General features: G+C 41.1%; 1 protein-coding gene across 4 annotated transcripts in view; it reads right to left on the reverse strand.

Moving 5' to 3' along the window:
* Positions 1-25,797, reverse strand: part of NEK10 (NIMA related kinase 10) — a 554,523-nt gene that overhangs the window by 110,787 nt on the left and 417,939 nt on the right. For 3 of the 4 annotated variants that reach the window (XM_073678012.1, XM_073678015.1, XM_073678013.1), the window contains 4 exons: positions 23,555-23,654; positions 21,421-21,473; positions 21,285-21,340; positions 14,918-15,332 (listed from right to left, as the gene is read on the reverse strand). In XM_073678012.1, coding sequence (XP_073534113.1) covers positions 15,281-15,332; positions 21,285-21,340; positions 21,421-21,473; positions 23,555-23,654 — 261 coding nt within the window. In that variant the 3' untranslated portion in view covers positions 14,918-15,280. Of the gene's footprint in view, positions 1-14,917; positions 15,333-21,284; positions 21,341-21,420; positions 21,474-23,554; positions 23,655-25,797 lie in introns of those variants that run through there. The other variant, XM_073678014.1, reaches the window with a different exon arrangement.

Here is a 25,797-nt window from a genome sequence, read left to right on the forward strand (position 1 = left end):
GCCTCATCTGGAATTTGTAGCGATTGGCGTGGCCGTAAGAAAGGGATCTTATCACATTGTCCGCTAAAAGAAGTAGACATTTTAGTTTGGCTGGAAGATGGTCTTTCTTCTGCAGATGTTACTGTTGCTTTAACACCTACCCCACGGACACAACCTTTTTTCCCCTTCCCAACACGCCTATTCCCCTTTCCACCAGCAGCAGGCCTTTTTCCACTCATTTTGGTGGTTAACTAATTCACAACTCTGGAGTTGTTTGCACAAAAAACAATGGATGGGAACCGAGCAGAGCTGAGTGGCCAAACTGTGGAATTAGGCCAAAACTATTGGCTGGGTTAGATGCAGAAAAAAATTATATTCAATTTGCAACCTGATGGAGGTCAGTATAGATGGACTAATAGAACAAGTCCCACACACAGCTAGAAGCCCAAATATTTTTTCAGAGGTAGATGCAGAAAAAAAGTTTATTCAGTTTGCAACCTGATGGAGGTCTGTATAGATGGATTAATAGAACAAGTTCCACACACAGCTACAAGCCCAATATTTTTTCAGAGGTAGATGCAGAAAAAAAATATATTCAGTTTGCAACCTGATGGAGGTCAGTATAGGTGGACTAATAGAACAAGTCCCACACACTGCTAGAAGGCCAAATATTTTTTCAGAGCTAGATGCAGAAAAAAATTATATTCAGTTTGCAACCTGATGGAGGTCTATATAGATGGATTAATAGAACAAGTCCCACACACAGCTAGAAGCCCAAATATTTTTTCAGAGGTAGATGCAGATAAAAATTATTTTTAATTTGCAACCTGATGGATGTCAGTATAGATGGACTAATAGAGAAAGTCCCACACACTGCTAGAAGGCCAAATATTTTTTCAGAGCTAGATGCAGATAAAAATTATTTTTAATTTGCAACCTGATGGAGGTCAGTATAGATGGACTAATAGAACAAGTCCCACACACAGCTAGAAGCCCAAATATTTTTTCAGAGGTACTGTAGATGCAGATAAAAATTATTTTTAATTTGCAACCTGATGGAGGTCAGTATAGATGGACTAATACAACAAGTCCCACACACAGCTAGAAGCCCAATATTTTTTCAGAGGTAGATGCAGAAAAAAATATATTCAGTTTGCAACCTGATGGAGGTCAGTATAGATGGAGTAATAGAACAAGTCCCACACACAGCTAGAAGCCCAAATATTTTTTCAGAGGTAGAAGCAGATAAAAATTATTTTTAATTTGCAACCTGATGGAGGTCAGTATAGATGGACTAATAGAGAAAGTCCCACACACTGCTAGAAGGCCAAATATTTTTTCAGAGCTAGATGCAGATAAAAATTATATTCAATTTGCAACCTGATGGAGGTCAGTATAGATGGACTAATAGAGAAAGTCCCACACACTGCTAGAAGGCCAAATATTTTTTCAGAGCTAGATGCAGATAAAAATTATATTCAATTTGCAACCTGATGGAGGTCAGTATAGATGGACTAATAGAACAAGTCCCACACACAGCTAGAAGCCCAAATATTTTTTCAGAGGTACTGTAGATGCAGATAAAAATTATTTTTAATTTGCAACCTGATGGAGGTCTGTATAGATGGACTAATAGAGAAAGTCCTACTCACTGCTAGAAGGCCAAATATTTTTTCAGAGTTAGATGCAGAAAAAAATTATATTCAGTTTGCAACCTGATGGAGGTCAGTATAGATGGACTAATAGTGAAAGTCCCACACACTGCTAGAAGGCCACATATTTTTTCAGAGGTAGATGCAGAAAAAAATATATTCAGTTTGCAACCTGATGGAGGCCTGTATAGATGGATTAATAGAACAAGTCCCACACACAGCTAGAAGCCCAATATTTTTTCAGAGGTAGATGCAGAAAAAAATATATTCAGTTTGCAACCTGATGGAGGTCAGTATAGATGGACTAATACAACAAGTCCCACGCACAGCTAGAAGCCCAATATTTTTTCAGAGGTAGATGCAGAAAAAAATATATTCAGTTTGCAACCTGATGGAGGTCTGTATAGATTGATTAATAGAACAAGTCCCACACACAGCTAGAAGCCCAATATTTTTTCAGAGGTAGATGCAGAAAAAAATATATTCAGTTTGCAACCTGATGGAGGTCAGTATAGATGGACTAATACAACAAGTCCCACACACAGCTAGAAGCCCAATATTTTTTCAGAGGTAGATGCAGAAAAAAATATATTCAGTTTGCAACCTGATGGAGGTCAGTATAGATGGATTAATAGAACAAGTCCCACACACAGCTAGAAGCCCAATATTTTTTCAGAGGTAGATGCAGAAAAAAATATATTCAGTTTGCAACCTGATGGAGGTCAGTATAGATGGACTAATACAACAAGTCCCACACACAGCTAGAAGCCCAATATTTTTTCAGAGCTAGATGCAGAAAAAAATTATATTCAATTTGCAACCTGATGGAGGTCAGTATAGATGGACTAATAGAATGATGCTATGCCCAAAAGATTTTACTTCACTAGGTGCAGTAAAAAAATTGGTATTCTATACACAGGTGGTATATCTTGCAACACAGATAGGCTACTCCACTGACTAACACACTCTGCAATATGCCAAAAAGGATTAGCTTTGCTAGATTCAGCCAAATGCTGTGAAAAAAACTTGCACAGCACTGGCACAGACCTGCCTGGCAAAAACTGATAGGAACTGATGTAACCTAGTCCTGAAAAGGACTCCAATTACAATTAGTCTTTACTCCCACAATCTATCTATTTAAGAGCACAGACCTGCCTGATAAAAGTCATAGGAAATGCTGTAACCTAGTCCTTAAAAGGACTGCAATCACAACTATTCCCTACTCCCAAGCTATCTGTAGATTTATTCGAAAATTGGCTTGAAATTAACAAGGTATAGCGCACACAGCAACAGCGGTGACGTCTAACACGCAGCTGCAGCAGTGAGAAAATGGTGGCGACGGGGAAAATGGCTTGGTCTTATAGGGCAAGGACATGTGACATACACTGCCAATGACACATGCCCTTGCTTGTGTGAAAAAAAGCACTTCGCTCCGTGTGTGCGCTGCTGATAGGCTGACAGATTGCACCTCCCCACTGTAAATGCGGGAAAGAGAAAAAAAAATGGAGATCTTCATTATTCCTGCAGAGATCCATCCCCTGCCCCTCCCCCCACCCCGCTGTACACTCAAACTGCGTATTAACATTAATTTTCATCATTACTGAGAAAAAATCCAGTTATGATTTTGGTGCATGAATAGTTATCGAACATAACCTCGAACAGCCGAATTTTTCTCAAATTGTTCGTGTTCGCCGAACGGCTCGAACACCGCCCAAAACAGCTCGAATTTGAGATTGGCGAACAGTTCGAGTAGAACAACGCTCATCTCTAGTTAATAGTGTTGAGCCACCCCCGTAGTGTTCGGGTTCGGTTCGTCGAACACCGGGATGTTCGAGGAACTGTTCGTCGAACACCTTAGAACACCGTCGAACACCGTTAAAACCAATGGCAGGCAAACAAAAACACATAGAAACACATAGAAAACACCTTCAAAGGTGTCCAAAAGCTGACAAACTGCTCAGAAGACGCTTTCTTTAAAAAAGCCGGCCGGCAATTCAGCAGCGGCATACACCGGTACCCGACAATTTAGACAAGAAGGAATAGAGCCTCACACATAGATTAGATAGATAGAAACATGTCAGTCACATATATATGAAGTACAGTGACAGTGTTGCTTACTGTACTTGTCATTTAGTGTAAAGGATTTATTAAAAAATATAATAGTGTTTTCATGCACTGTCTCTTTAAAAAAGCCGGCCGGCAATTCAGCATCTGTACCCGACAATTTATAACAGACAGAATAGAGCTTCACACATAGATTAGATAGATAGAAACATGTCAGTCACATATATATGAAGTACAGTGACAATGTTGCTTACTGTACTTGTCATTTAGTGTAAAGGATTTATTAAAAAAAATAATAGTGTTTTCATGCACCGTCTCTTTAAGAAAGCCGGCCGGCAATTCAGCATTTGTACCCGACAATTTATAACAGACAGAACAGAGCTTCACACATAGATTAGATAGATAGAAACATGTCAGTCACATATATATGAAGTACAGTGATAGTGTTGGTTACTGTACTTGTCATTTAGTATTAAAATAAAGGATTTATTATTAAAAAAAATTGGCGTGGGGTTCCCCTTAATTTTAGTCTCTAGCGGAGGTTAAGCAGACAGCTGGGGCAGATGTTTGAAGCCTGGGAAGGGGGTAATACCCACGGAGCTTCCCAGGCTACTAATATGAGCCCCCAGCTGAATACATAGCCTTTACTAGCTATTAAAATGGGGGACCCCCCAAAAAAATGACGTGGGGTCCCCCCTAATTTAATAGCTAGCAAAGGCTAGGCAGACAGCTGGGGGCTGATATTAATAGCCCAGGAAGGGAGCCATGAATATTGGCCCCCTCCCAGGCTAGAAACACCAGCCGTCAGCCGCCCCAGAAATGGCGCATTCATAGGATGCGCCAATTCTGGCACTTAGCCTCGCTCTTCCACGCTGCCCTGTAGCGGTGGCAGGGGGTAATAGGGCTGGGGTTGATGTCAGCTTATAATGCCAGCTGACATCAAGCCCAGGTTAGTAATGGAGAGGCGTCTATAAGACACCCCCATTACTAACCCCATAGTCAAAGTTAAAAGAAAACACAAACACCCAGAATAAAGTCCTTTAATTGAAATAAAGACACAATCCATTATTGTTCTAAATTAAACCATACTTACCATCACGCCTATTCCAGCTGAAGCCAACGATCTCCTGCAATAAAAGAAAAATAATAAAGCAACATCATCCTTACCTTTCCATGGTTCCCACGACAGCTTCAGCTCTGCTACATCGAGATGACAGGCTGGACCGCAGCAGAACGCTGCCATCCAGCCTGTCATCCCGCAGACACTGAGAAGCGCAGGCATGCTTGCGCTCTGCAGTGTCTGGCTATGACGGCATAAAGATGAGACGAGTTCATGTCCAATGAACTCGGCGCACCTCATGCACGTCACTGACAGCGTGGGAAAATTCTCACGCTGAAGCGCTGAGTGCAGGAGAATTCTCCCACGCTGTCAGTGACGTGCATAAGGTGAGCTCATGTCCAATGAACTCAGCTCACCTCCTGCACGTCACTGACAGCGTGGGAGAATTCTCCTGCACTCAGCGCTTCAGCGTGAGAATTCTCCTACGCTGAAGCGCTGAGTGCAGGAGAATTTTCCCACGCTGTCAGTGACGTGCATAAGGTAAGCTCATGTCCAATGAACTCAGCTCACCTCCTGCACGTCACTGACAGCGTGGGAGAATTCTCCTGCACTCAGCGCTTCAGTGTGAGAATTCTCCCACGCTGAAGCGCTGAGTGCAGGAGAATTTTCCCACGCTGTCAGTGACGTGCATGAGGTGAGCCGAGTTCATTGGACATTAACTCGGCTCATCTGGATGCCCTCACAGAGAGACACTGTGGAGCGCAAGCAAGCCTGCGCTTCTCAGTGTCTGCGGGATGACAGGCTGGATGGCAGCGTTCTGCTGCGGTCCAGCCTGTCATCTCGATGTAGCAGAGCTGAAGCTGTCATGGGAACCATGGAAAGGTAAGGATGATGTTGCTTTATTATTTTTCTTTTATTTCAGGAGATCGTTGGCTTCAGCTGGAATGGGCGTGACGGTAAGTATGGTTTAATTTAGAACAATAAAGAATTGTGTGTTTATTTCAATTAAAGGACTTTTTTCTGGGTGTTGTGTTTTTTTTAAATACTTTACTAGAAATTCATGGTGGTCATGTCTAATATTGGCGTGACCCCATGAATTTTGGGCTTAGGGCCAGCTGATAATGCCAAGCTGGCCCTAACCCCTTTATTACCCAGTGAGCCACCGCATCAGGGCCCTGGATGAGTTGGGTACAGCGCCAGAAGATGGCGCTTCTATGAACGCGCCATTTTCCGGGGTGGCTGCGGACTGCAATTTGCAGCGGGGGTGGCCCAGAAAGCTTGGGCCTCCCTGCGCTGCGGATTCCAGCCCCCAGCTGCCTAGTTGTACCTGGCTGGACACAAAAACAGGGCGAAGCCCCACGTCAATTTTCTTTAAATTATTTCATGAAATAATTAAGAAAAAAAGGGCTTCCCTATATTGTTGTGTCCGGCCAGGTACAAATAGGCAGCTGGTGGTTGGGGGCAGCCCGTTCCTGCCTGCTGCACCTGACTGGACACATATATAGTGCGAAGCCCCACGTCAATTTTTTTTTTTAATTATTTCATGAATTTCCTGAAATAATTTAAAAAAATTGAAGTGGGGCTTCGCACTATATTTGTGTCCAGCCAGGTACAGCAGGCAGGAATGGGCTGCCCCCAACCACCAGCTGCCTATTTGTACCTGGCCGGACACAACAATATAGGGAAGGCCTTTTTTTCTTAATTATTTCATGAATTTCATGAAATAATTAAAAAAAATTGAAGTGGGGCTTCGCACTATATTTGTGTCCAGCCAGGTACAGCATCCAGGAACGGGCTGCCCCCAACCACCAGCTGACTATTTGTACCTGGCCGGACACAACAATATAGGGAAGGCCTTTTTTTCTTAATTATTTCATGAATTTCATGAAATGATTAAAAAAAAAATACGTGGGGCTTCGCCCTATTTTTGTGTCCAGCCAGGTACAACTAGGCAGCTGGGGGCTGGAATCTGCAGCGCAGGGAGGCCCAAGCTTTCTGGGCCCCCCCCGCTGCAAATTGCAGTCCGCAGCCACCCCGGAAAATGGCGCGTTCATAGAAGCGCCATCTCCTGGCGCTGTACCCAACTCATCCAGGGCCCTGGTGCGGTGGCTCACTGGGTAATAAAGGGGTTAGGGCCAGCTTGGTATTATCAGCTGGCCCCAAGCCCAAAATTCATGGGGTCACGCCAGTATTAGACATGACCGCCATGATTTTCTAGTAAAGTATTTAAAAAAAACACAACACCCAGAATAAAGTCCTTTAATTGAAATAAACACACAATTCTTTATTGTTCTAAATTAAACTATACTTACCATCACGCCCATTCCAGCTGAAGCCAACGATCTCCTGCAATAAAAGAAAAATAATAAACCAACCTCAGCCTTACCTTTCCATGGTTCCCACGACAGCTTCAGCTCTGCTACATCGAGATGACAGGCTGGACCGCAGCAGAACGCTGCCATCCAGCCTGTCATCCCGCAGACACTGAGAAGAGCAGGCATGCTTGCGCTCCTCAGTGTCTCGCTGTGACGGCATCCAGATGAGCCGAGGTCATGTCCAATGAACTCGGCTCACCTTATGCACGTCACTGACAGCGTGGGAAAATTCTCACGCTGAAGTGCTGAGTGCAGGAGAATTCTCCCACGCTGTCAGTGACGTGCATGAGGTGAGCTCATGTCCAATGAACTCAGCTCACCTCATGCACCTCACTGACAGCGTGGGAAAATTCTCCTGCACTCTGCGCTTCAGCGTGAGAATTCTCCCACGCTGTAAGTGACGTGCATGAGGTGAGCCGAGTTCATTGGACATGACCTCGGCTCATCTTTATGCCGTCACAGAGAGACAATGTGGAGCGCAAGCATGCCTGCTCTTCTCAGTGTCTGCGGGATGACAGGCTGGATGGCGGCGTTCTGCTGCGGTCCAGCCTGTCATCTCGATGTAGCAGAGCTGAAGCTGTCGTGGGAACCATGGAAAGGTAAGGATGAGGTTGCTTTATTAGTTTATTTTTATTACAGGAGATCGTTGGCTTCAGCTGGAATGGGCGTGATGGTAAGTATGGTTTAATTTAGAACAATAAAGAATTGTGTCTTTATTTCAATTAAAGGACTTTATTCTGGGTGTTTGTGTTTTTTTTAACTTTGACTATGGGGTTAGTAATGGGGGTGTCTTATAGACGCCTCTCCATTACTAACCTGGGCTTGATGTCAGCTGGCATTATAAGCTGACATCAACCCCAGCCCTATTACCCCACTGCCACCGCTACAGGGCAGTGGGAAGAGCGAGGCTAAGTGCCAGAATTGGCGCATCCTATGAATGCGCCATTTCTGGGGCGGCTGACGGCTGGTGTTTCTAGCCTGGGAGGGGGCCAATATTCATGGCTCCCTTCCTGGGCTATTAATATCAGCCCCCAGCTGTCTGCCTAGCCTTTGCTAGCTATTAAATTAGGGGGGACCCCACGTCATTTTTTTGGGGGGGTCCCCCATTTTAATAGCTAGTAAAGGCTGTGTATTCAGCTGGGGGCTGATATTAGTAGCCTGGGAAGCTCCGTGGGTATTACCCCCTTCCCAGGCTTCAAACATCTGCCCCAGCTGTCTGCTTAACCTCCGCTAGAGACTAAAATTAAGGGGAACCCCACGCCAATTTTTTTAATAATAAATCCTTTATTTTAATACTAAATGACAAGTACAGTAACCAACACTATCACTGTACTTCATATATATGTGACTGACATGTTTCTATCTATCTAATCTATGTGTGAAGCTCTATTCTGTCTGTTATAAATTGTCGGGTACAGATGCTGAATTGCCGGCCGGCTTTCTTAAAGAGACGGTGCATGAAAACACTATTATTTTTTTTGATAAATCCTTTACACTAAATGACAAGTACAGTAATCAACACTGTCACTGTACTTCATATATATGTGACTGACATGTTTCTATCTATCTAATCTATGTGTGATTCTCTATTCCTTCTATTCTAAATTGTCGGGTACCGCTGCTGAATTGCCGGCCGGCTTTTTTAAAGAGACGGTGCATGAAAACACTTATTTTTTTTGATAAATCCTTTACACTAAATGACAAGTACAGTAAGCAACACTTTCACTGTACTTCATATATATGTGACTGACATGTTTCTATCTATCTAATCTACGTGTGAAGCTCTATTCTTTCGGTTCTAAATTGTCGGGTACCGGTGTATGCCGCTGCTGAATTGCCGGCTTTTCATGTTTCACTGTTGGCACTGTTCCCATCGATTTGGGCAATCACTGTAATGCCACAACCACCATGGCTGTGGCATTACAGTGAGTGGCAGACAATCCCTGCATGATTGGTGCTCTAAATAGCACCAGACATGCAGGACACGCTTTTGGTGCACTAACAGTTATCGAACATAACCTCGAACAGCCGAATTTTTTGCAAATCGTTCGGGTTCGTCGAACAACTCGAACACCGCCCAAAACAGCTCGAATTTGAGATTGGCGAACAGTTCTAGTCGAACACCGCTCATCTCTACTAGTTAATACAAATAAATTGGCAATTGGAGGACCACTTAACAATATCAACCTTTTGCCAGTCAATAATAGGGTTATGAGTGTGATGCCAAGGGAGATCTAACACCACAGCAGTAAGAATATCCTGTAAATTAAAAAAGCATGCCTTTTCATTATGCAGACATCCTGTGTTGATAGATACTGGTTCGGCGGTGCGATACCCAATACTCTGGGCAAGCAGAGAATAAGCAAGAGAAGATAATATTATAGAAGCATCCAAGGAGATAAGAGGAACCTCTAACTCCTTGGCCATGGCAGCATTACCGCTAAACATGATAACAACAGGTAAAAGTAATTTCGGTGCTAAGGTGACCTGAGGGCCAAACTGGGGATCCCCGAAATCGCCGGCTCCCAATGTGGACATTCACAAACCAGATGGCACGAGGAACCACTAAAAAGACACTATCGCCAACGCCATCTTTGCTGCCCTGACTCCTGAGAGGTACCAACTCCACAAAGCTGCATGGGTTCTTCCACAGCCTCAGGACTGGCAGAGGGTATGGATGAGCTCTGCCTGAGGGACAGTTTTTCCCGACATCTCTCCTGTCTTCTCCGATCAAGTCACACAGCTTAAGTCATGGCGGCCTCCAACGACCAGGGAGGAGAGTGGTGCACTAGCATATCTTTAATGTGTTCATTAAGCCCAGACAGGAAAGTACTACGAAGAGCGGTATTGTTCCACTCAGTTTCTATGGCCCACCTACGAAACTGGGAGCAGTAGTTCTAAGCAGTGAGGTCCAGCTGACAGAATGCCTTAAGATGAGATTCAGCTAAGGCCACCCGGTCCGGTTCATCATATATCTGTCCCATAGCCTTAACAAACTCATTCACTGACAAGTGTATGGGTGAACCTGAGGGTAATGAAGAGAGCTCCTCTAAGAAGGGAAATAACAAGACCCACCCGAGTACCTTCATTCCCGGAGGAAACAGGGTGAAGTTGGAAATATAATTTTCACCCCTCCTTAAAATGATTAAATTTTTTTCAATCTCTTCCCAAAAAAATCAGGTAAGGTCACCTTAGGATCTATGGGAATGACCCCTGCTGCAGGACTGGGGTTAGAACTTGCCCATGTTGGAGGGACCCCCTGAGCCAGGGTCAGCTGTGCTGGTTCACAATGAACGCCAAATTCTGGAACATTCCTAGAAGACTCTGCATCTGGTCAGTAAGCTGCTTGACCAGATCCATTATTTTTTTAAATATATATAGATAGAAAAAGAAAGTAATGTACAGCACCAGCAAAAAGTTTTGGTGCAAAGCTCCACAGGCACATACCAGTCCACAATACATCCAAAAATTATGGAAGCAGCACGCCAATTCAGTGAAAAAAGTTGATTATAATGGCCCATATGGCGACGTTTCGGTCCACAGTGGAGACCTTTCTCAAGCCTTGAGAAAGGTCTCCACTGTGGACCGAAAAGTCGCCATATGGGCCATTAAAATCAACTTTTTTCACTGAATTGTATTGCTGCTTCCATAATTTCTGGATATATATATATGGCTGCTTATTGTTATGCGCTTTGCAGAGGGTCCCAGTAAGACTTTCACCAAACCAGCAAAGGTGCAGCCACAGGCGCACTTGGCACAAGCTATCCAGATAGGCAAGTCCTTGAGGGCCGGGAATACTCTTCAACCAGCACCCAGTAAATGTAAGGGGAACTTTGGCAAAGCCCTTCTCAGGCCCACTGTCGCCGAACAGCTGGCATCTGGTGACGCGGAAGGTGCCCAGTCAAGAACCAGGTGAGTACCTCTGCAAGAACCCCAGGAAATTAGACCAGAAGAGAAAACCCCTGAAAAGATAGCAACACTAATGCTAGCACCACTCACCACCATGGCACATAGAAACTGCAATAAACAGCAAAGGACTGAGCAGGGAGCTGGATTAAATTGCCTGTTTAATGATTAGGTGTTGAATACCAATATCAATCATCCACAGACAGCCACTCCCTGCTAGTTTGAACAGCAGAATGGACAGCATTCCACCACTGCATAATGCCAGACGCAGCAGTGTTCTGCATTGCCTGGCAACCGGAGAAATCAGTGAGAGACACGGCGTCCCGCATCCTCACACATCCTACAACACCAGAACGCGATGCTCCAGAACATTGAGACAGTCTCTGTGCACACATAGTAGCTCTGCCTCCACGGTCAGGACAATGGCGGCGCCAGCTACCAGAGTAGCGAAGCACTGGACCTGCTCCATTCCCAGGTGGGAGCACAGAACCACGATTCATAACACATATGAAGAATTTGATAGATTGTTGTCACATGCAGTACACAACCAATGTTTGCCAACAAATTCCTGCAACTCATTTAACCCCTTCCCTCCACAGTCAATTTTAGTTTTTGCTCTTTTGTTTTTTACACCCCTTCTTACAAGAGCCATAACTTTATTATTTTAACATCCACATACCTGTCTGATGGCTTATGTTTTTTGCAGAACGAGTTGTAGTTTTGAGAGATAGCAAACGTGGATAGATTTTTTTTTCATTAAAAGGGAATCTGTCATTAGGATCAACCCTTGTAGCCATTTACATGGGCATGCAGGTCAAAGAAATGTTAAAAAAGTGATACTTATTATAAGAGGCTCAAAATTATGAAACCACATTATTTTACTCGTTATTTTTATTTTCCTCTCAACTTGATTTCAGTTTCTTTTTCAATGGATTTGTACAGTTTATTGGTGACATTAAAAGGTAGAAATAGTTCTGAAATGGTTCTTCTTGGTATAATTTTTTATGTGACAAAAAACTTGCATTTTAACAGGGGTGTGTAGACTTTTTATATCCACTGTATATATGTTTCTTTTGTACACCGACTTCTTGCTTGAGAAAAGTTCAGCCACTGAATTGAAACTTCGCTATATGGGCTATTGAGGAGTCCACTTCTTTCTCTATCATTTTTTGGGAGTGCCTAATTTTTATTTCTTATATTGAAAGACAACTTGGGAGTGTCTTGGAAGCCTGGCCACTGAAATGGAATAATCTTGTTGCGTTTCTATGCATTTTTACAGTAAATAGATTTATTATTTATATTTCTTAGCAATGCAAGCACACTAATAACACTAAGGGGCATTCCTTATTTCAAGATGGTGCACTGCATTTCAGTCGCTCTGAGCATGCATGCTCCAGTGAAGGATGATGGGAGGAATGACATCATTATTATTCATTGAGCAGGTGAAAATTAATCTTTAGTATTACAGCTATGATATAATAGGCGAGTCCAAATAATGATCGGCTACAGTTATAAATTAAAAGTGTCCTGTGACTCACACTGCCTACAGTGGTGGCCAAAAGTATTGGCACCCCTGCAATTCTGTCAGATAATACTCAGTTTCTTCCTGAAAATGATTGCAATCACAAATTCTTTGGTATTATTATCTTCATTTAATTTGTCTTCAATGAAAAAACACAAAAAGAATTGTTCTAAAGCCAAATTGGATATAATTCCACACCAAACCTAAAAAAGGGGGTGGACAAAAGTATTGGCACTGTTTGAAAAATCATGTGATGCTTCTCTAATTCGTGTAATTAACAGCACCTGTAACTTACCTTTGGCACCTAACAGGTGTTGGCAATAACTAAATCACACTTGCAGCCAGCTAACATGGATTAAAGTTGACTCAACTTCTGTCCTGTGTCCTTGTGTGTACCACATTGAGCATGGAGAAAAGAAAGAAGACCAAAGAACTGTCTGAGGACTTGAGAAACCAAATTGTGAGGAAGTATGAGCAATCTCAAGGCTACAAGTCCATCTCCAAAGACCTGAATGTTCCTGTGTCTTCCGTGCGCAGTGTCATCAAGAAGTTTAAAGCCCATGGCACTGTGGCTAACCTCCCTAGATGTGGACGGAAAAGAAAAATTGACGAGAGATTTCAACGCAAGATTGTGCAGATGGTGGATAAAGAACCTCGACTAACATCCAAACAAGTTCAAGCTGCCCTGCAGTCCAAGGGTACAACAGTGTCAACCCGTACTATAAGTCAGCGTCTGAATGAAAAGGGACTGTACGGTAGGATACCCAGGAATCCCCCACTTCTTACCCCGAGACATAAAAAAGCCAGGCTGGAGTTTGCCAAAACTTACCTGAGAAAGCCTAAAAAGTTTTGGAAGAATGTTCTCTGGTCAGATGAGACAAAAGTAGAGCTTTTTGGGAAAAAGCATCAACATAGAGTGTACAGGAAAAAAAAAAGAGGCATTCAAAGAAAAGAACAGGGTCCCTACAGTCAAACATGGCGGAGGTTCCCTGATGTTTTGGGGCTGCTTTGCTGCCTCTGGCACTGAACTGCTTGACCATGTGCATGGCATTATGAAGTCTGAAGACTACCAACAAATTTTGCAGCATAATGTAGGGCCCAGTGTGAGAAAGCTGGGTCTCCCTCAGAGGTCATGGGTCTTCCAGCAGGACAATGACCCAAAACACACTTCCAAAAGCACTATAAAATGGTTTGAGAGAAAGCACTGGAGACTTCTAAGGTGGCCAGCAATGAGTCCAGACCTGAATCCCATAGAACACCTGTGGAGAGATCTCAAAATGGCAGTTTGGAGAAGGAACCCTTCAAATATCAAGGACCTGGAGCAGTTTGCCAAAGAAGAATGGTCTACAATTCCAGCAGAGCATTGTAAGAAACTCATTGATGGTTACTGAAAGCAGTTCTCCGCAGTTATTTTGGCTAAAGGTTGTGCAACCAAGTATTAGGCTGAGGGTGCCAATACTTTTGTCTGGCCCATTTTTGGAGTTTTGTGTAAAATGATCAATGATTTGATTTTTGCTTCATTCTCTTTTGTGTTTTTTCCTTGCAAGCAAATTAAATGAAGATAATAATACCAAAGAATTTGTGATTGCAATCATTTTCAGGAAGAAACTGAGTATTATCTGACAGAATTGCAGGGGTGCCAATACTTTTGGCCACCACTGTATGTGTAAAATCTCAAATGTATTTCTAAGAGACACAGCATTACACTCCTCTTAACTCCTGCTGAAAGGGAGAAACCTATTGCAAGCAGGGTGTAAAGGAAGCAAATTGACTATGCTCTTAGTTTTCAAAAGCAGGGGCAGTAAAAAAAAAACCTCTGTGAAGCTAGAGTCAACATGGGGAATATAGGCTGTAATCAGTGAAATATATAAAACAGGAAGAAGGAATCAATATGTCATGCAACCCAGAAGCAACACATACAATTAAATAGTATGCACAAGATATACACAAGGGTGGTGCTTTAATGCATAGTAGCTAGGAATAGTTGGTCAAACCTACAACAATATTGTGTTAAAGGGGTTGTCCGGTCAAAAGTGATAAGTCTGCAGTCACTCTGTGTGACTGCAGATTTATGAAACCCCCGCCCAGTGCAGGCTCTCATACCGGCGAATCCCCGCAGTGCACAGTGCCTGCGTTGGGGGGATTCATAAGTCTGCAGTCAGATAGAGTGACTGCAGACTTAACACTTTTGACTGGACAACCCTTTTAAGCATTGTGTATGTCTCTCTTCAGTTTCTGACAATCTCTCAAAACACAGCATTGCAGATCTTTTATCCATTTACAAATAGCAAGCTGTCATCAGTTGTCTTTTATAACATAGTACATAACCATGTGAATAAAAACATTCAATCTTCCAATCAAAATAATGTACTTTATTTGCATCTTTCCTCTGTGCAAAACATATGTTAAGATACCATCAATCTGCAGGAAAGCTGTTTTAAATATTATCACAACAGGCAAAGACTAAGATACAGAAAGTCTTTACATTTAAATACAAAAGATATAGTATTCAATTTATAGAGCATTTCATTATGCAAAGCATCAAAACAAGCGCAGCTCGTCTGATAATACAGTCACTTGCAAGTCTTCAGAAGTTTTCCCATAGGATTCCAACAGTCCCTATTATCTTCTTTCATATATGTAAAGCAGCTTTAAGTTAACCAACTATTTATTTCAGTTGGGAGAAACACAATAACATTGAATCTTGGAAAGGTGAAAGCCATCATCGTCTTATTGTTAAAAGGTTCTTGACTCCCACTGGGAATGAGTAGTATCTGGAAAAAGACAGATATGATAACAACAAAATATAATTAAGTGTCTTTGTAAACAGGATAAGCCGTGCGTTCAATAATCAGGCTCCTCTCAAATGGCAGAACTAAGTTTGCAATGACCTCTGTCAGATGTAAGCTATCTACTTGGGCTGATTGATTGACAATAAAGAAAGCTATATGTTGCTAAATGTAGCTTTATACGCTTTATTTCAATAATGCAAGGTTCAAGCTCTATAGTAGGATGAACAGCAGTATGTCTTAATGAAGGAGAGGAAAAGCTACTCCTTCTTGTAATCTTCTATAGATAACAGGTCAATAAAAAAAATAATAGACAATTATACATTTTAGCTATCTGTTAAGGATTGTAATAATATTCTTCTTTCTATCACATTTTATAGCAGCACATTGAGTTTGTTCATGATGTTTCACTGTACCATATATTTTCAGGATGAAATTGTTAACTTTTAAAGGAAAATCATCAGCAAACATCTTATTGGAAAACAAAGGTTTTCATGTTAAACATATTTTCATCTTTATCTATTAAAAATTGTATTCATAATAGATATTTCCTGTTCAGTAGAGGTCACTTCTCAGCAGTGGTCTCATTGTCATTACAAGGAAAGTTGCCACCTTTATTGTAATTAAGGATGCAGAAACACAAAATCACACAATTTCTGAGGTGCAGATTGGCTGCCCCTCCCTACTTCTCCTCTTTGTACATGTTTCCCATAGAAGGTTGTTTTTGAGGTTTCCAATCAGAGTAGCTCAGGCAAGATGAAAAAATTAAAAGATACACAAACTTAAAAAAAAAATAGTGAAATCTGTTTCCAAATGGTTTTTAACTGGTAAAAAAATACATTCCAATTAAATAATACATACTAGCGTAATATATGAGGCATTTCAAAACAGTGGTAAGTGAATACATGAGATCCCAATGGCAGGTGGACACTTGAGGTTCAAAGCTTATAGAAGACTAAATCTTTTTGTGCAGATTGCAGCAAATCGGTTATTTCCATTCAAAGCTCTCCTGCCAGAATATTGCAACCTTTGACTTCTTAGCAACTTTAACTTCAAGCAAAAATAGCAGCCCCTTAAAAAGTTACCTAGACTTATTTCTCTTTCTGTCATTGCCATCACAGATATAAAAGAAACAAAAGTTCATTCTAGGTAGAGTTGTAAGGGCAATATTCTTCTAACTTAACTCTTTACTGTTTTTTTTTTTTACTTGTTAGCTGAAGTAACTAAATGTAGTACATCAGTACATCTTGTATATTATAAATATAGCTACTGAAATAAGGGTGAGATGTATTGATGTACTGTAGTCCCTCAGAACATCTTGTATATTATAAATTCCAATGTACTGAAATAAGGTAGGATAAATAAGAAAAAAGAAAGCTATGAAAGGGAATATTTGGAAATTACAAGAATATGTGAATTAGGTTAGAAATAAATTATATATCTGCCTCTCCCTTTTCTACAAATTTTTCCTTATGTATCTGATATATGTTCTCTATATGTCTCATACAGTGGGTGAAATAGGTATTGAACATGTAACCAATTGTCTAAGTAAATATATTTCTAAAGGTGCTATTGACATAAAATTCTCAGCAGATGTCGGTAATAACCCATCCAATCCACACAGGCAAAGAAATCAAACCATAGATGTCCATATATTATGTTATATGTAATAATGAGAAATGACACAGGGAAAAAGTATTGAAAACACTTACTGAAATGTATTTAATATTTCGTACAAAAGTACAAAGTTTGTTGATGATGACAGCTTCAAGAAACCTCCTGTATGAAGTAACTAGTCGCATGCATTGCTTAGATGTGATTTTGGCCTATTCTTCCACACAAACACTCTTCAAATCCTGAAGGTTCCATGGGCTCCTTCTATGAACTCTGAGCTTTAGTTCCTTCCATAAATTTTCTATTGGATTTAGGTCCAGTGATTGGCAGGGCCATTCTAGTAACTTTATTTTTTGTCTCTGAAACCAATTGAGAGTTTCCTTGGTTGTGTGTTTGGGATCATTGTCTTGGTGAAATGTCCACTCTCGTTTCATCTTCATTATCCTGACAGATGGCAACAGATTTTTATCAAGAATGTCTCAGTACATTTGTCCATTCATCCTTACTTTAATTACATGAAGTTGGCCAATGCCATATGCAGATAAACAGCCACACATCATTATGTTCCCACATCCAAACTTCACTGTTGGTATGGTGTTTTGGGGGTGATATGCAGTGCCTTTTGGCCTCCAAACATGGTGTGTATTCTGGCATCCAAAGAGTTACATTTTGGTCTCATCTGACCAGATTATATTCTCCAGGTATTTCACAGGCTTATCTAAATATTGTTGAGCAAACTTTAAATGCACTTGAAAATGCTGGGAATATGGCCCCAACAGTGCTCACTGGAATCTTCAGTAGTTTAGAAATTCTTCTGTAACCAATGTCAACAATAAGTTTGCAAAGGTCTTGAGACAGCTCACTGGTTTTTTCCATTATGAGATGTTTCTTGTTGTTATGCTCACGCCCGGAATGTTTGGCATGAGCGTGGCTAGTGGTCCCACTGGGCCATGAACCGAGGAGTGTGTGGAGGGGGACGTGAATAGGGGCCTTGCCAGATCCGACCACGGACGCACGGCGGCTTAATCGACTCCGTTGTCTAAGGAGGGACAAGGGAGGTGGCCCAGTTGCTACTCCAGGTCAGACCCCGGTCACACAGCTGTTGACCCACACCAGGGAATGTATTTTTTACCATTCTTTTACCATAACTTGGTCACACTATATAAATCCATGCTGGTTGCATGGATTTATAGTGTGACCAAATTGTCAAGCACTTTCCAAGTGATGCTAAAATCGCTTGGAAAGCGCTTGACAGCCCACATGCGAAATTGCATGTGAAAAACGCTTCACTTATGCTTGTCCCTGGCAGGAAAAACGAATGTAAAATCCGCATGCCTTTTTTCTGCCAGGGAGATGCAAAAACGCTCAGGAAAAATCCGGAGCATTTCTGCATCGTGGGCACATAGCCTTAGTCTGTTCCCTCCCACCACCCAGGGAAGAGGGGAGTAGTAGTGTATGGCAATACACCAACCAGACTTACAAGGTAATACATACAGGAATAAAGGAAAATACCAATCACACAAATATACTCTCACAATCAACAGAGGGGAACACCGGGGAGTTAAGGAAATGAAAAATCAAAGTAGAAGAGGATTTGCACACAACCAAAACCAAGCAACAATCTTTAGATTAATCCACCAATCGCCTCCTCAAACAACAAATCTCCACCAACTCCTTGGCCATGAAGCATGAAGCAAACTCTGACAATGCCTACTTGCCAGAAGCAAGTATATATAGGAGAGGGGAGTGGCCAACACTGAACAACTCAGAGCATTAAGGCAGGTAAGCTTCCAGGAGCACTCAACTGAACATATTAACCCCTGCACTGCTAGAAGAAATCTGCACTGTTTAATATAAAGGTGAAGTGCTTCTAATCAGTGCAGGAGTAGGAGAAATCAGAAAGCTCTGCATTCTGGCTCCTTTCTGTTGCGGTAAACCAGTGACAGTATCTATGGGAAATATCTACACCGCATTCCAAATTATACTGTAAATGCTATTTTTCTCTGATTTTCCTAAATGGCCGATGGAAATGAGTCAGTATAATGTTCAAATCATCAACCGTTCGAGTATAAATCACATTTTATTAGACAAACCTCCCAATCATAATAATATTTTTTTCCAAAACTTAAAAAAAAAATGCACTATTTCAAATTATTATGCACAATAGAGTTTCCAAAAATGTTATAGGTTGTAAAGAACTGAAAATGGTCATTTGTTGAATATGCAGCATTATGAGGCCACATTAAATGAAATAAAAAGCTTTTTCAATCAAAAACATCTTAACAGGCCAAGTTAGATGTTAACATAGGGCCCCTTCTTTGATATCACCTTCACAATTCTTGCATCCAGCGAACTTGTGAGTTTTTTTTTTGTTTGTATTTCTTTGCAGGATGTCAGAATAGCTGTTGCTTTGATGTGAACCGCCTCACACCCTCATAGATCTTTTCCTTGAGGATGCCACAAAGGTTCTCAATTTCTCAATAGGGTTGAAGTCAAGGGAAGAAGGTAGCCTCTCTCCTTTTATGCTCATAGAAGCCAATGACTCAGGGGTATTCTTTGCAACATGAGATGGTACACTGCATTGTCATGCATAAAGATGATTTTGCTATGGATGGCATGGTTCTTCTTTTTGTACAATGAAAGAAAGTGGTCAGTCAGAAACTCTATATACTTTGCCGGGGTCATTTTCACATCGTCGGGGACCCTAAAGGTGCCTACCAGCTCTCTCCCCATGATTACGTCCCAAAACATGACTCTGCCACCTCCTTGCTGACGTTGCAGGCCTTGTTGGGACATTTAGGCCATTCACCAAACATCCACTACTCCATCAATCTGGACCATCCACAGTTGCATGGCACTCATCAATAAACAAGACTGTTTGAAAATTAGTCTTCATGTATGTCTGGGCCCACTGCAACCGCTTCTGCTTGTGAGCACTGTTTAGGGGTGGCTGAATAGCAGGTTTATGCACAACTGGAAGCATCTGGAGGATCCTACAGCTTAATGTTCACATGACTCCAGAGGCACCAGCAGCTTCAAATACTTGTTTTCTGCTTTGTAATGGTATATTAGCAACTGCTCTCTTAATCCAGTGAATTTGTCTGCAATAAACCTTCCTCATTATGCCTTTATCTGCATGAATCCATCTGTGCTCTGTATCAGCCACAAACCTCTTCACAGTACGATGATTATGCTAGAGTTTTCATTAAATATCTAATGTTTCCATTGAAACTTGTAGCTCTGGAAGCTGCGCATGCGCTGTGACAAGCGGCTCCAGCTGCACACAGTAAAGCTGGGAACTACTCAGCTTCACTGCACACGAGCGGGGAGCCGCTCGTCACAGCGCATGCGTGGCTTCCAGAGCTACAAGCGCGGCTGGCCATGACATACTGCGCAAGCGAAGCATAGTGACGTTAGTGCAAGCCAGGAGCAGAATTCAAATGGCATGGGCGGCGCCAAACCTGACTAAATGCGATGAATCCCACCCCTATGACTAAACAAGCAGGTATGATATAAACATATAAAGTGCTTTTTACTCATGAGATTAGAACAGATTTTAATGAAAAAAGGGTGTTAGTGATGCACACTGCATCACTAACAACGCAATGGGGGCAGTTTAGATATTACACAGGACATGACAGGTTCCTTTTAAAGAGATCAGCTGAGTATAAGGTCTTAAAGATAATGCTTAATGGTAGAATTGTTTGCAAATTATCTATCTTACAAAAAGAAATTATCTCTGAAGAATCACATGAGAGAGGTAGCTATGTTGTAAGTCAATATTTGGTCTTTTAGTGAGGTTTGCAGCATGACCAGGGATAGATGCAAAGCCAAAATCAAATCTACAGTCAGCCTGTTTGGGATGTTTGACCCTCATCAGTGTACAGCAGCGTCTGACAGGCTGAGTGTGAAGTCCTCGAGGCAACATACTTACCTGGTCTATTGAAGATGAACCAGAACATCCAATAGATTGTCCTTTCCAATGATGAGGTGCAAACACACCAAAACAGGCAGTCTGTAGATATGCAGGTGTGTATGTCTATCTATCTAACTTTTGCATGTGCAAAACAGTCTGGTTTGTGTCCTGCTCTTCCCCCCGTCTATTTATTTTGATTAAGAGTTAGGGTTCATCCTGATTGGGTACACCTTGTCACAGTGTGATAGAATTTTTACACTCTTTTGATCAAAATAGTGTCAACTACGTATCCTTTGTTATTTACATGTGTTACTACTATTCATATATTTATATACTTACTGTGGGGTATTTGCTCTTTTTTTATTCTTGGTTTTGTCAAAAAGAAACTAGTTAATTATTTTTCTTACCTGTCTGAAGTTAGATTATAGTAGCCACTATCTTCTAAAACCTCTTCAATCATAGTCTATACCATAAGAAAAACAAGGAATTAGAGCCTCGTAGACAAGACAAGACACTCAGTCATGAAGTTATATATTACCATACCTGCAGTTGCTCATAAGTTATTCCACCATCAAATTCAAATGCTCCGGTGTTTCCTATTACCATGAAAATAAACATGTGTTACACTTACATTATAGATTTTATTAACAATGAATCAATTAAATATAGATAATAAATAAATCTAAGTAAAATAATTTTTCAAGAGCAGAATGGGTTTTGGATAATCCCTTCATATAACATGACATCAGAAAACAAAAATCTGTATAATGTATTCATAGTCTATGCAGCGTCAAAGATGGTTGCCTTGTCTCCTCCATTCAATCTGATATTGGGCGTGGAGAAACACTTTTGTATTCTAAGTTGGAAATTTGCCGAGGCAAACTTCTGATGCCTGTCAGGCATTGCCCACGTTTCCTATTAATTAGAGTAGAACATACAGGAATTCTATCTCATGTACACAATATATGCCAGCAGTCGCACAGCTGCCTACAGAGGACGGAGCAGGATGACGCACACATGATACCTCCTGGGCATTAGACGGGTAGAAAGCCATCTTTCCCGCGTAGTGAGAAGCCACAGATCTGGTAGAAATAAGAGGTGCAACACAACCACTTTAACAATAATGTCATTGCCTTAATGTCAATCGGCGGAGCAAGGGGCAGATCAGGTCCTTGAAAGAGTCTTTTATAGACTTTGGCCCTGATTCATCAAGACCGGCATGGTGGAGTCAGATGCTGCTGATTCATTAAAAGGTACATCTGACAAGTGTTTTGCACCTCTCTGCTCCTCGCCACTTATCTTACTCCAGTTCAGATTTCTGGCATAAGGAATGTCATAGTCATGAATTAGACGAGCTGTGGCGTTATGCCCAATCCTGTCCATTGTAAAGCTGGGAGAAACTGGCATGAAATTTTCCAACTTTTCAAAGCTTTTAACTACAGTTTTCTGGTGTAAAAGCTTTGATGAACTGGGACCTCAGTATATTAAAGATATACATTTTTGAACAAAAATTTTCTAGATGGATCTCAGAAGACCTTTGGGACCATGGTTTAAAGGGAACCTTTCATGTCAAAAAACGCTATTAACTTACAGGTATGGGGTTAATCTGCAGATTAATACCTGTCTAACGGAGTGCATCAGTTCTAAGCCCACTGTTAGTCAAGTCCTGGGTGCTCTTACAGCTGCCGCTCACTATGTACTGAGCAGTGACTGAAGCTGTGGCAGCCGCACCTCTATGACTGAAAGTCAGAAGTGTCCGGGTGGAATAAAGTCAATTTCCTCCTGGTAGCCAGGCTGACAATGTGGTTACACAGCTTTAGAACACTATTAATTTGCAGATTAACGCCATATCTGCAGGTTAATACCATTTTTTGACATGACAAGTTCCATTTAAACATATGACCAATGATTCAAATCCCATTCATCATGGACAAGCAAAACTAAATTTAACATGCAGGACGTTTCACCAAAATTGTAAATGGAAAATAAAGTGCGTGGTACTAATTCACTCCAGTTACAGAAACGTTCTCTTTTAAGCTTCCCAAAAACATCACTAGCTCAAATTCAATTCAAGTACAAACAAGATGAGCCAAACTGGAGCTACAGCCAGCTGTCATATTTGTACCTCTAATAGAAGATGCATTTAGTTACATTATTTGGCCTTGTAGTGGGAACACAAATAGACAGACGAGAACTGAAGATCAAAGCAGCAGTGATTGTGAGCATACACACATACCTCCCCGGCAGAAAATTCTATGAAAACCATTGCTTTATGCCATAATTTATTATTACCATTTTTATTGTGCATCTCTTTTATAGCGACACTTTGATCTGTACTCAGCTTTGATTATGACAAAATCTGTAAATTAAATTTTATATGAGCACTAATAGCCTCCAATCAAATATTTTATCTACATTTTGTCTTAAACATGATAGATTAAGCTTTTTATGATGTCCCTAGTCCCTGATTGTGCCTGAATATATATTCTTTCATTTTAGTGGCTTTCTCGATTTAACTGAGAGGTAGGACATTTTCTCTGAATTGTTAACCTTGTGGTTAATTTAATAACCATAATTCAATCATCAAGGGGCCAGGACCCTTACATAGGTTCAATTAATATGAAATAGAAGTAAGTAAGGTTCAAGATGTTATTTTATGGGTTGTTTATAAGCAAACCTGTCCTGTCTTCAGAGATTAGTGACATCCCGTACGATTGTAGTAATCCATGGCAGTCATCAGCAAAGAATTCTATAATCTCAGGAGAACCCTGTACAACCTACAAAGACATAAATAGGTTTTTTTAATGATACCTATAAAATGGTCCTGTGTCATGATTGAATAGGGGATTAATGCATTGATATTCTGTGAAACTTGAAACAGACAAATATACATTTCCAATGTAAAAGAAAAATATTAAAAGGACTCTGTTAGCAGAAAATGACTGTTCAAACCAAGTAGAGTCGCTCGGTGCTTCACGGTGGAACCAATCATTCAAATACACCTTCTCATCTGCTCGGTATCCATCTATCTCCTCTCTTCTTTGGCCCAATGAAGCCATAGCTGTCAATCAAAGAAGAGCGGGTGGAGATTAAGGGAAAACAACAGGGAATAGGGAAAACAACAGGTGGAAAGGTGTATTTAAATGATTGCCTCGGCCGTGAAGCACCGAGCAGCGGGAACTATTATACTATGTACAGATGGGAGGATGGAGGAGGAATGAGGAGCAAGGTGAGAAAACAGTCAGAGAGAGACAAGAAATATCATGCTGGGCTTTCAAACTCAGAGCTGGCTTCACAGCTATACTGTCACTAGTATATAATTTCCTCCATGCTACTGCTTCTCTCCGTGAGGAAAGTACGGCATGAAGAACAAGAATCCTACTCTGGGTTCTGTGCTCTATATGGAAGGTATAGAAGACATCATAAGTGCGCAATCACATGAGCGTATAACACGATCGAGTGCTATCCAATGTCTTATCGGATAGCACTTGGACCAATGTTATACTATGGGTCAGTGCAGATCTGCTATTTTTTTGCACATACCGATTTTGCATGAAGAAAATATCACAGTATGCTGCGAGTGGCTCCAGAATTTCGATCATGCACACCCATACAAGTCTATGGGTGCATGCAAAACATTGGACTGCACTTGGATATCATCTGAGTGTAGTCCGACATCCGCGAACTCATATAATGGAGAAGATGGAGAAATTAAGTTCTCCGTCTTCTCCACACCTATGTTCAAATGACACTTGGCTCAAACTCTGACAGAGTTAAAGTCGAGTGTCATTAGCATAATTAACCCGAATCTCTCGCATGAGAAAATCTACGGCAATCTGACCGCAATCTTAGAGCTACTCTCCTACCACAACCCAATAGTCAATTGCAAATTAAGAGATAGAGGGGAAAGCAGAAGGGAAAGCTAGTGAAAATGCAGGATACTATTCATACAATGGCCATAAGTAGTTATTCCTTATGTACACACATATGAGGACTTATTCGGAAAAGTTACTTAAAAGTATAGTAACCCTTTAAGTTTTGTGTAGCATTAAAAGGCTTTACACTTTGAATGCAATTGAAAATTAATATTTGGATAACTTGTATATGCAAATTACAACAAAGATACAGTTTTAACAAATGCTCTGTAAATGCACGTTTACAGAAGAGGACCAATGTGGCTACACTTCTGGTTACCACTTTGTTAAATATGTCTGCCACAACTATACAGAAGATTTTCAATGCGTTTATAAATTAAATGAGCTAATTACTAAACACAGGGGGATATTTATTCCAAAGTATACAGCAGTAAAATGCAACATTTAAAAAAAAAAACTCTTAAAGGGAACCGGTCAGCAGGTTTTTGCTATTTAATTGGAGATTAATATGTAGGGAATGAGACTCTGATTCCATTAATGTGTCAATTATTAGGCTGTTTGTTGTAATTTCAATGTAAAATACTGTTCAGCAAGAGATTAAAAAAGCACTCCCTTCAATGTTTTTACCATCTTAATATACTACCATCATCATATTATATGGCACTGTGTACATATAATTGCTAATTTTGCCTTTCTACCCAGCTAATTCTTCTGTTTTCTCTGCTCTATGTAGAAACAGGAAAGCTCTTGCTCCTGCATTTATCATTCCCCTCTTCAACTCCTGACCCAACAGCTCTGCTTCTTCCCCATGCTAGGGACTTTTGCAGTGACTTATGACTCATACAGGGAAAATAGACTTCCTGTTTCTACATAGCGCTTAGAAGGATTCAGCTAGTCAGTTTTTAAACCTAATGGAAAACAGAAGAATTATCTGGGTAGAAGGGCAAAATGAGCAATTATAAGTACACAGTGCTCTATAATATGATGACTGCAATATATTAACTCCTTTACTACATTTGACATACCAATACATTATGGTCGGATA

This window comes from Phyllobates terribilis, unplaced genomic scaffold, assembly GCF_046119375.1.
Source record: "Phyllobates terribilis strain yellow unplaced genomic scaffold, ASM4611937v1 Scaffold_4__5_contigs__length_816908805, whole genome shotgun sequence".
Lineage (NCBI taxonomy): Eukaryota > Metazoa > Chordata > Amphibia > Anura > Dendrobatidae > Phyllobates > Phyllobates terribilis.